This window comes from Trichosurus vulpecula, chromosome 5, assembly GCF_011100635.1.
Source record: "Trichosurus vulpecula isolate mTriVul1 chromosome 5, mTriVul1.pri, whole genome shotgun sequence".
Classification (NCBI taxonomy): Eukaryota; Metazoa; Chordata; class Mammalia; order Diprotodontia; family Phalangeridae; genus Trichosurus; species Trichosurus vulpecula.
The window spans coordinates 299363661-299376936 of record NC_050577.1 but is presented as its reverse complement, the minus strand read 5'-3'; the positions used below and the strand labels follow the sequence as shown (position 1 = coordinate 299376936).

The 13276-nt window shown below is 50.6% G+C and overlaps 1 protein-coding gene across 1 annotated transcript; it reads right to left on the bottom strand.

Annotated features, from left to right (window-relative positions):
• Positions 1-430: 430 nt before the first annotated feature.
• On the bottom strand, positions 431-12842 carry RBX1 (ring-box 1). The gene is made up of 5 exons (XM_036762073.1): positions 12747-12842; positions 11046-11124; positions 6351-6421; positions 3544-3629; positions 431-626 (listed from the first exon to the last, which is right to left on the bottom strand). The coding sequence occupies exons 1-5, from the start codon at positions 12822-12824 to the stop codon at positions 614-616; spliced, it is 327 nt and encodes a 108-aa protein (XP_036617968.1). The 5' UTR covers positions 12825-12842; the 3' UTR covers positions 431-613.
• Between the last annotated feature and the right edge of the window lie 434 nt (positions 12843-13276).

The window sequence follows — 13276 nt, the reverse complement described above, 5'->3', positions numbered from 1 at the left end:
CAGACATGTTAGATGAAATCACAGGAACTTATGAAATCACCAAGAGAATGTAAAGAGAGGGGAAGACTGAGAGAGGGGAGGACAATCGAGCATGGGAGTATGCCCAATCACAGGGGCTGTGGTGTGGATGATGAACCTGCCAAAGTAACAGGAGGATTGACCTGACAGTGAGGAAGAGGAACATGATCGAGAGGTGCCAAGAAAAGCAAGGAAGGAACCAGCTGGTCACTGGGGCCTTCATCTGCAAGCCTACTCAGCCTCTGTCCAGTAATGCTCAAACCAGGCACAGACTACATCATTCGATGTTCGTACCAATCCAACACCCTTAACACTCTTCCAAGATGTTAATTCAGAATGATGGTTTTCTAGTCTGGGAAGAGAAGATTCTTGCGTCGAAGTCATTCTAGTAACACAAGTGAGAGACCAGAGGTTCCTCGGATTCAACAGGGCTTTATTTCACACAGAATACAATACGGTGGCATTAAGACCAAACTCAAAAGACGCTGCACACAAGACCGAGGACTGGCTTTAACTCATGTACAATTAGGCAACAGGACAGCAAGTCAGCAAGTAGCGAATAGAAGTGATCATCTTGAGGAAGAAGGTGCTTTTTCTAATGCCCATACCTAGAAAGTAAAAGGAAGAACATTATCTCCACAGCCACCTCCTTCTGAATACGACAGCAGCAACACCTTAACAGGCTAAAATCTGGTGGTAGCTCACATGCAGACATGGACCACCAATGGGTTAAGACTCCGGCACTTCTCTGTGATCCCTCCCTTCCTGGCCCTTTTCTAGCACTTCCCTGTACTTCCTTCCTCCTCCCCAGTCACCTGTCAGAGGTTGGTAATTTCTACAGGGGACACCAGGGAGCTTCCTGAACTTGAGGAAGGGCCGGCTTTTCCAGCTCTGGCTCAGCTTTGCTCTCAGAATCCCCCCCTTTAGAAGCAGCCTTCCTTGCCCCAACTGAGAGCAGACAGTCACAGGTCATTCAATCCAATTAAACAATCATTTCTTAAGCACCCATGCACATATGTTGAGCCTTAGGGACACCGCCTTCAAGACACTTAAATTCTATTGCCTAGAAACAACATAGATCAAGTCGATAGAGAAGACATAGAAAGCCCTGGGGGATAGCAGTGGGGGCCTTCAGCTGAGCCTAGAATGGAGCTCTGGCTTCCAACCTGAGGCAAGGAAGGCAGGAGAAGAGGGGAAATGTGGTGCCTGGGAGTCAGCAGGCCACTTTGGCTAGAATGTAGAACAGGGTGTGAAGGTAGTCCTATGAGATAAAGCAAGAAACATCAATCAGTTGGCTTAAATGCGTATTCTGTCCTAGAGCCACAGGGTCCATCATGCTTCAGGAGAGTCAATTAGGCAGTGAGCAGAGAATGGACAGGAGAGAGACTACTAAGGGAGTAGTTTAGCAGAAGTCCAGAAGACAGGGCCTACTCTGGGGCGCTGCCATGAGAGTGAAGGTGAGGAACGTGAGAGATGGCAGGGAGGGAGGATCAGCAAGCCTTGGCAACTGATTAACTACAGGGCACGAGGCGGAGGGAAGAACCAAGGGCAGCTGGGAGGTTTCAAAAACCTGCCTGACTGGAAGGATGGACCCATGTGAAGTGTGGGCTGCCCAGGAGTGCCCCATAGGAGCTCAGGACAGGGCTGCAGTTAGAGAGCTCTGGGAGGCATCTGCAAGGTCTTCAATTCCTTCCTTTTACAGATGAAATCGGGAATCTCCTTAGACTCAGGTCACAAAGGAAGTGGGTGGAAGGGCTGGGACCGAAACACTAATCTCCACACTCCTGATTCTGCAGCTGCCCTTATTTTATCTTGGGGAAATCTGGGAGAAAGGTTGATATTAGGAAGTGTAAGGCAAGCCCACTTTCTGTCCTCCAGCCTTCAAACATACCCTGGAGCCTCTCTAAACCATGGGTTAAGCATTGGGTTTTGGCTAGCTCCACTCAGGGGAATGGACTGGGACCCTGCACATGCTCCTCTTGGCCTGGGGCCTCCTCAAGCCCACAATGCATGGCCAAGCAAGGCCTGTGCCAACCCAAGTGCTCGTCCCTCTGGCATCCTTATCTTCAGTCCTGGCCCCAGCCCTCCTTTATTGGTTATGTTCCAATAAGGAAGCCGGTTTATACACAGAGACCTAAGGATTAATGTGCAGGTATCTTGGTAAAATCAGCCTTTGGGGTTCATGCTCTAGGACGATGTCATGAACTAGGTCCTTCCAGTACTCACTGTAACCAGCTTCTTGGACAGGCACCAAAACAAGGTCCATGTGACACCTAATTCCATGTTATGGAAGATTCTGGTCTGATTTTAGTAAGAATACCCAAAACTATGAAATCAATGTTCAGATAATACAGCACTCAGAGTTAGGAAGAGTGCTTTCAATCTGGTTTTGACAAATGTACTTAGAGGGCTAGAACCCTAAGTTTTGGAGCAGAAATGGACTTTCAAGAACATCTAATTTAACTGAAACCCAAGGAAGTTAAGTGATTTGTCTAAGACAGGGGTAGGAGATGTGCAGCCTCTAGGCCACATCTGGCCTTCTAGGTCCCTGGATGTGGCCTTTCGACTGAGTCCAAGTTTTACAGAACAAATCCTTTTATTAAGGGGATCTGGTCTGTGAAGTCTGGATTCAGTCAAAGGGCCACACTCAAGGACCTAGAGGTTCCCCACCTATAGTCTAAGACCATACGGGTATGAAATAGCAGAGCCTGGATTTGAACCCAGGTCCTTTAGTTCCAAAGCCCCCCCCCCCCCCAAAAAAAAACCCTACTATGCTGCCTCCCCACTTTGCAAGGCAGACTGGATAACCTAAAGCCCCTTTAGTTTGGCTAAGGCAGATCGATGCCAGACAGTAAGAGTGGCCTCTGGGATTCATGCCTAAGGGTGAGGACCCGCCAGCTCATGCTCACTGAAAGGCAGTCTCCATGGCCAAGGGCCTCTGGAGGGGTCTGCCTGTGTCCACCCGTCCAGAAACTGGGAGCTGTTTGGATCCAGGGGCACCTTCTCATGAGCCAAAGACAGCTGGACCTCGCGGCCGCTCTATGGTTGCATTTCAGGGTAGAAACTTGTCTTCAATTTCTTTTGTATCTGCTCTCTAGGCACACAGATTTATTGAACTGAATTCCATGATGTACCTTAGGCTCTAGTGAGAAAGGGCATCAGCAATGTTAACTGCAATGGTTTCCAAAGCTCCTTCCTCATAGTTCTGGGAGTGCCAGTGTCCTCCAGTTTATTTTCAGATAAGATGTCACCAGCCCAAGTCACGTAATTAGTAAGGGTCTGCAGTGTAGGGGCTGGAGGCCAGGTCTCTGGCCTCTAGATGCACCACAGGGGCCGATTCTCTTATTAAATGAATCAGACCAACTGCTGGCCCCGGGCAGAGCCCCTCTCCAGCCACCTCCTACAGGCACCTGATTCAATTCACTAAAGTCAAAATTTCAAAGACCCCACAAGCACAATTGGTGCCTCTCCTTGTCTCCACCTCTGCCCCGACACATCACACACCAAATGGCCCAGAACACCTACTTCTGAAACTCCCATTCTCTGTTGTCCAGCGGGCACACCTGCCTGGTTTTGAGCCAGCGGGAGATGCAGTGGAAGTGGAAGGCGTGCTGAAAAAGAAGCCGAAGCACATTAAGGAGGGTCTCCCCTGCTGTCTCCATCACCACCTCACAAGCAAAGCAGGGCAGTGGGAGGGAGACAAGGAGTCTGACAAAAGATAAGCCTCTCTCCTCCGTGGAGAGAGAGATTCATTCTTAGATAGTTCATTACAAGAAACAGAAAACACATAGGACACAGGGGGAGACACTGGAGGATGGGGGCTCCTAGCATGCCCTGCCCATCAACAGCAGAGGTGGCAAGGACGTAGCTCTCCCTGCCCCACTGCCAGAGCTGAGCCTCCGCTCTTCTCACCCAGCAGGACCCTGAGCTCCGGGGGCAGAGCCCTCCACTCCCCAGGATGGCCCACGGACCCCACCCCTCACATCATTTTCCTCAGGCCTGTCCAAGAGAGCCAGTGCTAAAACCAGGACTCCCTCCACTGCCCTCAAAATGGCAACAGTAGCGAAGATTCATTTAAAATTCACTGAGAGGAAGCCTTCTGAAGGGCAGACTATGGTCAGGACAGTCAAGCATCCTCTTCCTTTGTGACACGGCTATGGAAATGGGGTGAAGGGACAGAGAGCAGTCAGAAGGTAAAGGGAAGGAGCAGAGAGTGAGGCTACTCCCTGGGAGCCTGGAGGGAGCCAGCAGGGGATCAGGATCAGCACCGAAGGTCAGTGATTCAGGGGCCCCCACCCCCACACAACTGTTTATGGAGAATTACCTGCAAGCAGCAGCAGCGAGTGCTGGCTGCCTTCTACAATCAGGACGTGGGGCTGGACGAGAAAATCTTATGGCTTCCACCACGGCCTTGAACTTAGGGGAGGCAGCAGGCCTCCAAGAGCAAGGAGCATCTTGGGAAGCAGCAGCGGAGGGCCTTGTTTTGGGGGGAGGGGGAATGAATTTTGTTAATTATCACAGCCACATTCAGGCATAGTAAATAAAGGCTGGAACCACTGCACTGTGGGCACGCAGGAGGAGGAACATTCTACCTGGCAGGAGCCAGTCTTGGGAATAGTCACAAGAGCTCACTGGGAGAAAGCAACAGAGGTGCTGGGCTCTATCTCCACCAGTCAGTACCGGCCATGGGCCTTTATAAAGACAAGTTAAGCCAACCTCCTTGACCTTTAGCCCCTGAGCAAGGGTCTGTGCCCCTGTGGAGTTGCCCTGGCCTATACCAGTACCTCCTCTACCCTGCTCCAGCTGGGCATGGCAAAGGTTGGCTGGCACAGACCTGGCAGCAGGATAACTTAGCTCTTCCTGACCTCCACCTTCCTCCTATCAAAGCAGCTAAATAACCTAGGGGCGAGACAGTCACCACACCGAGCTATTTCCTTGTAACCCTGGTCTGAGAAGAGACTCCAGGGGAGCAGGGGCTCAGAGCCTATGCAGAGAGCAGAGCCCATGGTCCTCAGCTGGATCCTAAGGTAGCTGGGCAATGGAAATGGGAAAAATGCTTAAAGGGATTAGGCGAGGAGTCAGCTAGAAGGAAGCTTGGGCCCAGAGAGACTGTGACTCATCCAAAGTCCCACAGGTACCAAGCAGCCTTCTCATGGTGGTGGGGGTGGAGGTCACAGGAGATTTCCCCAACCCAAAGGGGAGCTTCTGACCATCTCGAGGAGGCTCAGGCTTCTCTGAGGGTCTCCTGAGGAATGCGGGGAGCACAAGGAAGGAGACTGGTCTTGGCACTTAGATGACTGGTCATCACATGATCATGACCACGAAGCCATGACTACAGACTAGAATTTACTTCATCCCAGAGCATGCTCCTCTGCCCCAGGGAGCAGCACACTCCCAGGCAACGATGCAGCCTTGGACACCTCCCTTGGAATGGCCTCCAGAGTTGGCCAAGTGGTGTCAGTGAAAGAACAAAGTGCGTTTGGCACCTGTGTCTGTTGGGCTTACGCTGATCTAGCCCCCAAATTTATTCACCAGACTTGGCTCCAAATGGCTCTGCAAAGATTTATCTGGCACCATCAAGACCAGCAAAGTGAACCTCTGTCCTGACAGAAAGGTGATAGACAAAATATGCCCACAGAGACATACAGTTTTGGCCATGGCCAATAGGGGAATTTTGTTTGGCTTGACTATGCACATTTGTTACAAGGGTTTTCTTTATCCTTCCTTTTTCCCAGTAAGGAAGCGACAAGTGAGAGGGAGAAAAAAAATAAATGCTTGTTAACTGAAAAGATAAAAAACCCCACCAAAAACCAAACCCAAAACACCAGTGAAGCAAATGTTCCAGAGGCCTGAAGGTCATTTCCAGGGAAGAATTCCTTAAGCATTCTAAATGGTATTGGAATACATATGTGGCCCACTGAAAAGATTCTCTAAAGCATACATGTTAAAAAGCCAGCCTTGCTATGCCTTGTGCCCAGAGGTCGGGGCACCTTATCTGCTCTGTGTTGGCCTTGACATTCCTTTCACTGTCCGCTGCTGTGAACAATACAGAAGAGTGAGGAGCTGGGAGCCTTTGTGAAGAGGACAACATGAGCAAGGAACGGGCCAGGAGGAGTGCTGTGTACAGCAGTGCTGTATAATGGCACCTTGCAAATAGTTACTGGCCCACAGAAGCAATAAGTAAAGCTAGGTGAATGATTTTTAAAAACCTTACTACCCACGTCCCCCTTGGGTAGAGCTCAATGTGGAAATGTTTTCTATTAAAACAGCAAACCTGAGGGAATAGACAGGGGCATAGTCTGTCTATAGGTATGTAAAGATGTTTCTCTTACATTGCAGACTCCCCATGCGACAGTACATTCTTCAGAGGTGGCAGATGCCTGGTTGGCTTGACATTCTATACCTGTGGGAACAAGATTACACAATCTCAGGAGTAGGAACCCTTTTACCTGTCTGTGACAGCAACTACCTATGCACTGGGACAACTACTGCAAGGGGGTGTGTGTGGAAACGGCGGGGGGGAGGGGAGGTGGCAGGGCAGGGGAGACAAAACTAAGGAAAATTCGCATGTGACACAGTGGCTGCAAATCACTTTATCCAGGTTTGCCGCCTTGCATTCTCCTTTCCCTCTCCCTTCCACTCTGCAGTGCATCCTTCTACCTCTAGTCCTGACCCTTCTCCAACCCACCCTTCCATAGGCCCTACTCTCAAAATCCTCCTGCTCCAACATCTCCAATGGATTCCTACCGCCTACTTTGCCAAGCCCAAATTCCTGGCATTTAGTCTCTTCTCCCATCTGGCTCTAACTTATGTTTCCTTCCATCACCCTCCTGCCCTTTGAACATTCTATGCTTCAGTTACACCACACTGACAGCTCACGCCCCTCTGGACATACCTTGACTTCTCCTATGACCAGCATAGATTATGTCCCCTCCCCGACCTTGCTGACATTCTTCTCTCCCCTTGGTGCCCAATGGGGCTCATGAAGCCCTCTCTGAATCACAGAATCTCAGACCTGAGATCCCTTCACTGACTCCAAGCTGTATTTAAGCAGAGATCCCTTCTGCAAGCTGCTGCATCACCTCACTGGATCACTAGAGTGGTCTAACACTCCCCAGCTAGAAGCCACCTCTTTTTCCTCAGATTTCTTGTAGCATCTCATGGATTTCTTTGGCCTTCTCATGTTCTAATTTGTATTCGAGCGATCTGGGTACATTTCTTTGGGCCCATAAGATCACAAATTTCTTGAGGTCAGGGCCCGAGTATTATCCCCCTCCTCTGAACACTGCTTTACACAAAAGTACTTAATGTTTGTAGAATTCAGCTATCTTACATGTAAACTTGGCAGCAACTTGTCCTTTAAAACAGAACTACAGAAAAAAGTTCTAACCCTGTGCTAAACGGAAATGTGGGTCCAAGAGCCCAGGCAGCTGGGCTAGTGAACTCAGACAAGAGGCCTCCAGAAGCTCCCTGAGGGCCCCCACCTAAAGCAGGATTTCAGTTTCCCTCTCTTGAACCCGCTCTTTGTCCAGCACTCATTCCCAAGGGCTCATTGAAATGAAGATCTAAAGCTACTGCTTGACTGGGGGAGAGCACATCACCATACAAGTTCTCAAGGACCAGTCCATCTCATGATGGAGGGACTATAATTAGGGGGTAAAAATCTAGCCAAAGGAGAGAAGTCATGAGAAGGGTAACGATTTCAGAGCCCAAGATGAAGACAGGGACATCACGGCTTTTCTCCAAAGGTGGCGAACTTTCTAGTTCAGCTAGGATCTAGCGCAGTGTTCGGTACAGAACAGAGAATCACTAAATATTTGTAGAAATACATTGGTTAAGTACAATCATCATTACTTATGAAGAGCTTAATTATAACGATGCCCTTTCTTGGTCAGAAATTTCCTGAAATAACAGAGCTGGCAAGGGGTGGACACTAGCATGTCAGATAAGGAGGGTCATGAAATTAAAAAATTAACACGTTAAATATTAAAAACAAATATCAAATGTGTGAGAAAACACAAAACCTCTATTTGCCAGTTTGGGGACAGAGAAGAAAGGACAGGTCAAGGTTAAGTGAATCCAGTGTCTGACTTGGGTCAAGTCAGGGACCAACAAAGGAAATGATTCTGAGGAAGACCTTGTCCTGTAGACCTGTGCAGGCTCCAGGAGAAGCCAAAAGACAGCTTGGCCCACAGAAACTACCAGGACCAGGCACCCAGCAGCCTGGGCCAGGTCAGTCCATTGCTGAGGAACACGAAAGCGCCTGCCCTCTGCTAGTCTCTGTCTCTTCCCCCAATCACTTTAACAAGCAGTCACATTTAATGTCTGCCAAGTTGTCCCGGTGTGATTTCAGGGGCTCCCTGCCTGTCTCCCCACACATCAACTCTCCCTCTTCTGATTCAAGCCTGAAATTCCTTTAACGAGGAAAAAGCCCTTCATTTCACAACTCATGAGTCTACCGAATTCAGCCAATATTTGCCAACTGCATGCATCATGCTAGCTAATAAGCTAGTGTTCGAGAAAAAGCCCAAAGCCAAACAGTCCCTGCTCTAGAGGACCTTACATTCCATTAGGTGATATGACACCACTGCAGAAGTCTAACACAGGGAAGAGATAAAGGGATTTTTGGATTTGGGCATTTGGCTCAGGCTGAGTGCTTGAGGAAAAGCTGGGGAAAACGGGGAAAAATCTGGGAGGGCTGGGTGGGGGGTGTCTCTTAACTAAGCTTTGGAGGCAAGGTAAGGACTTGGAAAGGCAGGTGAGAGCCATGAAGAGAAGACTGAAAATGGCTGGCTAGAATACAAGCCAGCAGGACAGTCTGCAGGGAAGAATATTCAACGGAGTCAGTCAACAAGGCCCCATGAGAATCAAGGTGCAGTGAGGTGTAAATGAGAAGAGAGACTCTTTTTATTTTACAAAACAGGAAAGGGTGGCTATCAGGACAACAGCAGGCAGCTGAGGAGAGGTCACCAAGGAAGTGGAAACATGGCAGAAAGTGGATGAGGGCAAAAAGGAGACAAGAGAAGTGTGCTTCCCATGTGCCCCTTTTAATTTAAATTGGAAGGGGACAATGGAAGCCAGGTAAAGTCTGTATTGAGTTATCTGGCTCTCAGTACAGTGAAGGCAGACGGCTCTACCCGACACAAAGTCATCTTTCAAGTTCAGAGTGCAGAAAGTATCCGCTGATTTCAGGAAGAGACCAATAACCACCGACAGAGTAAGAGGCTGAGCCGAACCTTCTGTAAGGCCTTTCTTCTGAGAAAACATTCATGGTGCTCAGCAGGTTTCAAGAACATAGCCCTAAGTGCACCAGGCCTTCTCAAAAGGTGTTGCTGGGCACATTCCATACTAAGAACCGATGCCAGACATGTCCAGGTCAACATCCTCATTCTAGCAATCTTGGGTCCCAGCCTGTCTGCACTAACACTGGCCTCCTATGCTTGGTGGGATGCATGTTCACCCAAGGAGGGAGAAGCTTCAGATGAAGCTGTTAAGAAAGTGAGCAGAGATGCCTTCCTAGAGGAGGATGGTTTTGAAAAGGGAGCTCAAATGCTTCTGAAGAACCTCACAAGATCAGACATTGGCATGAAAGTTCTTTATAAGCCATTATTATATAACTTCTACACAGAGCCAAAACTGACAACAAATATGGGCTCATGAGAACCTTGGAGAAGCAGCATCCTTAAAGGCCTACGCTCACTCAACAAGGTCTAAGAGAAAATCCATGAAGAAAGCGAGCAAATAGGGCCTGAAGTCTCCCCGTGCCACAGTAAGGCATGCTGCTGGGCTGGCTCTCTGATAGGAACTAACTTTCATAATGCCAGTTATTTGGGGCGATAATGGAAAATGTGCATAAAATTTTCAATAACAGCCTCTACATGAGACCAAACCCAAATGCGATCCTCTTACTTCTGGGCAAGGACCCATGAAACCATCAAGGCACAGATACTGGCATGGCTGTAATCAAAGACCACACCCACACACATTTAAAGCTATACATCTGTTCTCCTGTGATGGGCGTCTTTCAAATAGACACACAACGCACACACAGAATATATATGTATGTACTTGCAATTTCTTGGAAGCTGTGGATTTGCCTACGTGTGAAAGAGAAACACTGCCCGCTTTCGTTTTCCTTTTAAAAAAGCCTCAGACCCGCAGATAAACAAAAAGGTGTTACCTAAAAGGAAGCCAGCCTACCCAACCACCAATCAATACATTACAAAATTGTAAGAGTCACAACTGCTTCCCACCAGCAACTAAGGAGTTTTATTTTTTAATTTAGAAAATGTAGCTATGATTGCAGACTATTCCCCCTGGCTGACAATTTAATCATGAAAATATATCACAGCTCCCTGAAGCTATTTCAAAAATAAAGAACTAAATTTGGGTGTTTGTAGGTTTCTTGGCCTAATTGCTGATTACAAAACAAACCATTTTTGCACATTAACTCCCAAGATAGGCTTTTTAAAGTGTTCCTGGTTGATTTCCTTGTCCTTATTACTAAAAGGATAGCCATTCAACAGCATATGTTGAGCAGCCACTGTGTCCCATGTGGCATATAAAGATGATAAAATTCCCTCTGAGCTATTCGACTGGGAATCTGAAGTTCCCAGTGATTCTCCAACATGACAGAGATACAGAAAAATGTTTTCCCTTAGTCTTCTGACCTTCCCTGCAACATGGGCCCGACAAACAATGGCCCTGAAGGAGCGTTTCATGACTGCTTGTTTTTCATTTCGATATTTCTTTCCACCTTTTTGTGCCTGGGAAGGAGAGCCACAGATTATAAAGAGAGAGTCAATAGTCTCTCTTTTTCTACTGTTCATTGGGAAGTGTGGCCTTTCCATCCTTCCACGTGAACGGATTTATTTTCAGTCAGCCCTGCTTCCAAGTTAACGGTAAAAATCCCTGTAAAAGGTGCATAGCCTAGATGCAGCACTCTTCCCTTGAAATCATTTCCCTTGAAAAGGGGTCCAACTTGGCCACCCACCTTCTCCTCTTGATCCCTTTCCCCAATGACTTACAAAGGTCCATAATGTGGTTCCTGCAGATGGCACAGTTGTCAACCACAATATCCCAGGCCCAGAGGGCCACTGCATTCCACTGCAAAGAGAAAAAGGGAAGAACAATGCACATGTGCCACACAATTCTTATAAGCAAAACATCCATCTTGCTGTACCAAACTGCAGCTATCTTTCTTCAGCCAATGGGATCACGAGGTGGGACGAGCCTTTATGTGACAAAAGTTACCCTTGTTTAAATCAAAGGGGACCATTTGGACACATCTGCCCCCTGACAACTTTCCAAAAGGCTGAAACAGGCTGAGCCAAGGAATAACGAATTATGTCTCAATTAATTTTTCCCAAGTGCCTAGAGAGAGCTTCGTGATGGGCAGCCTTGTTTCTCTCACTGCAAGCAGACTGGGGAGCTTAATATTAGCTCTAATAAGTGCCACCATCCCCCAGGGGCTCCGAGTGCCCCAGGAGTGGGTGTCCCATCGGGGAGCTCGGGAAGCCCTCTCCCCAAATGACAAAGCTGGGCGGCCACTTAGAGAAACCGCCAAGCAGAGCACGAATTACGAGGATGACCACGGCTCACGACACGGGTAATCCTGGGATAAAATCCTGGGATAAGCGGGGCTTGGTAACTGACCAGGTCATAGTTTCTAAATCTCCCAAGTCTCAAGCAAAGAACGATGCTGGCCAGCACCGATCCAGGGGTCACGAGGGGGGTGCGAGCAATTCTAGCCCAGCAGCTTCTTCCTGCCCAGACAGATACCTCGGTGCCCCGTCGGTGTCTCAGATAACCTGGGGCCTCTCTCTTCCCTTCTCCCCCCACCCCACCCAGGGGGTCAAGGAGAACCCAGTTCTGTTCTCCAACATGACTGCGGCTTAGAAAGGGGCACTGCAGCAGCAGCTGAACCAGAAGCAGGCGCTTCCCAGACGCCCCTCATTTCTGATGTCTTCATTTATTGCACTTTGGAAAGGGGCCCCCTAAGCTTCTAAGACACAACTGGAGGAAGGTGTTTGCAAACCCCTCATTCCCGTCCCGTCCCCCCCTGCGATTCATTTAGTAGGAAATGCCCTGAGGTCCACTGGGATCGCCCCCCTTTTCTCCACGTCCCCCCATTTTAACTTCAGGGGGCTGGGGCTCGCGTTCTTAGGGGGAAGCCCACGGACTCCGGACATGACCGAAACAAGGGGCCTGGGAGGAGCCGCGGGACAAAGCAAAGGCAGGGGCTGTGGAAGGGAGGAAGGGGGGTGGCGGTCCCCCGGCCCCGGGGAGGGAGCGGAGGAGCGGGTGGGGCAGCCCCCGGGGCGTCACGAGACCCCAGGCTGGGCTGGGGAGGCGGGGCGGGGCTGGCCTGGGCGGGACAGATCCGGCCCCACCCCCGCTCCTCCCGGCCGCGCCGCCGCCACCTCCCCCAATGACAGCTCAGGCTCCCGGCAGGGGCGCAGGAGCCGCAGCCCGCCGGCCTCTCAACAACGGCCGCGCCCATTGGCCTGTTCCGCTTCCTCGCCGGGCAGCCTCGCCCACGCCCATTGGGCCGCGGCCGCATCCATCCCCGCCAAAATCCCGCCCACTTCCGTCCTCCTGTGGAGAACCGGGTACCCCAGCAACGCCGGGGAGCGGGGGGCCCCCCAGCCCAGCCGTCCCTCGCTCGGTCCTGCAAGCAGACCCGCTCTCCGCCGGCTCCTCTGAGGGAGGCGCCGGGCAGGTCCAACCTTTTTCACTTCAAAGCGCTTCTTGCCGGCGCCGCTGTTGGTGCCACTGGGGGTGTCCACATCCATCGCCGCCGCCATTTTGGAAAGCGAGTGCCCGTCGCGCGCTCACTGCGCCTGCGCGGCGGCGCACACCTCCCCCTCCCGCCTCCGACCTCCTCCCTCTCCAGCCCCGCCCCTCCCGGCCTGCGGAGGCTCCGGGGCGTGGCTTCATGCCCCGCCCCTTAAAGGCGCTGGTCGGGCTCCCCCTCCCCCCCACCCCTATCTCCCTAGGTTGTCACTGGGGTTGCTCAACCCCCAGAAGGGGCGGGGCCGGACAGGGAGGGGCCGAATAAGCCCAGCTGAAACCAAAAAGACTCCCCTCCACCCAGAACCACCTTCCCCCCGCGCTGAGCCCTAGGAGGGTCCGGTCCCCCCATATATCTCCCCTCATCCCGGGAGCCCCAGCCCGCTAGTCTGGCGTGAAATTGTGGGGGGACAGCCCGGCCCGTGCCACCCCCCCCCACCCCCCCCCCCCCCCGCGTCACCCTCCC

Coding starts and splice junctions, on each gene's coding strand:
- RBX1 (XM_036762073.1), bottom strand. CDS start 12,824: ATGGCGGCGGCGATGGATGTGGACACCCCCAGTGGCACCAACAGCGGC. Junction 11,125..12,746: donor AGCGCTTTGAAGTGAAAAAG/GTTGGACCTGCC, acceptor TTCTCTTTGCAG/TGGAATGCAGTGGCCCTCTG. Junction 3,630..6,350: donor TCGCATGGGGAGTCTGCAAT/GTAAGAGAAACA, acceptor CTTCTTTTTCAG/CACGCCTTCCACTTCCACTG.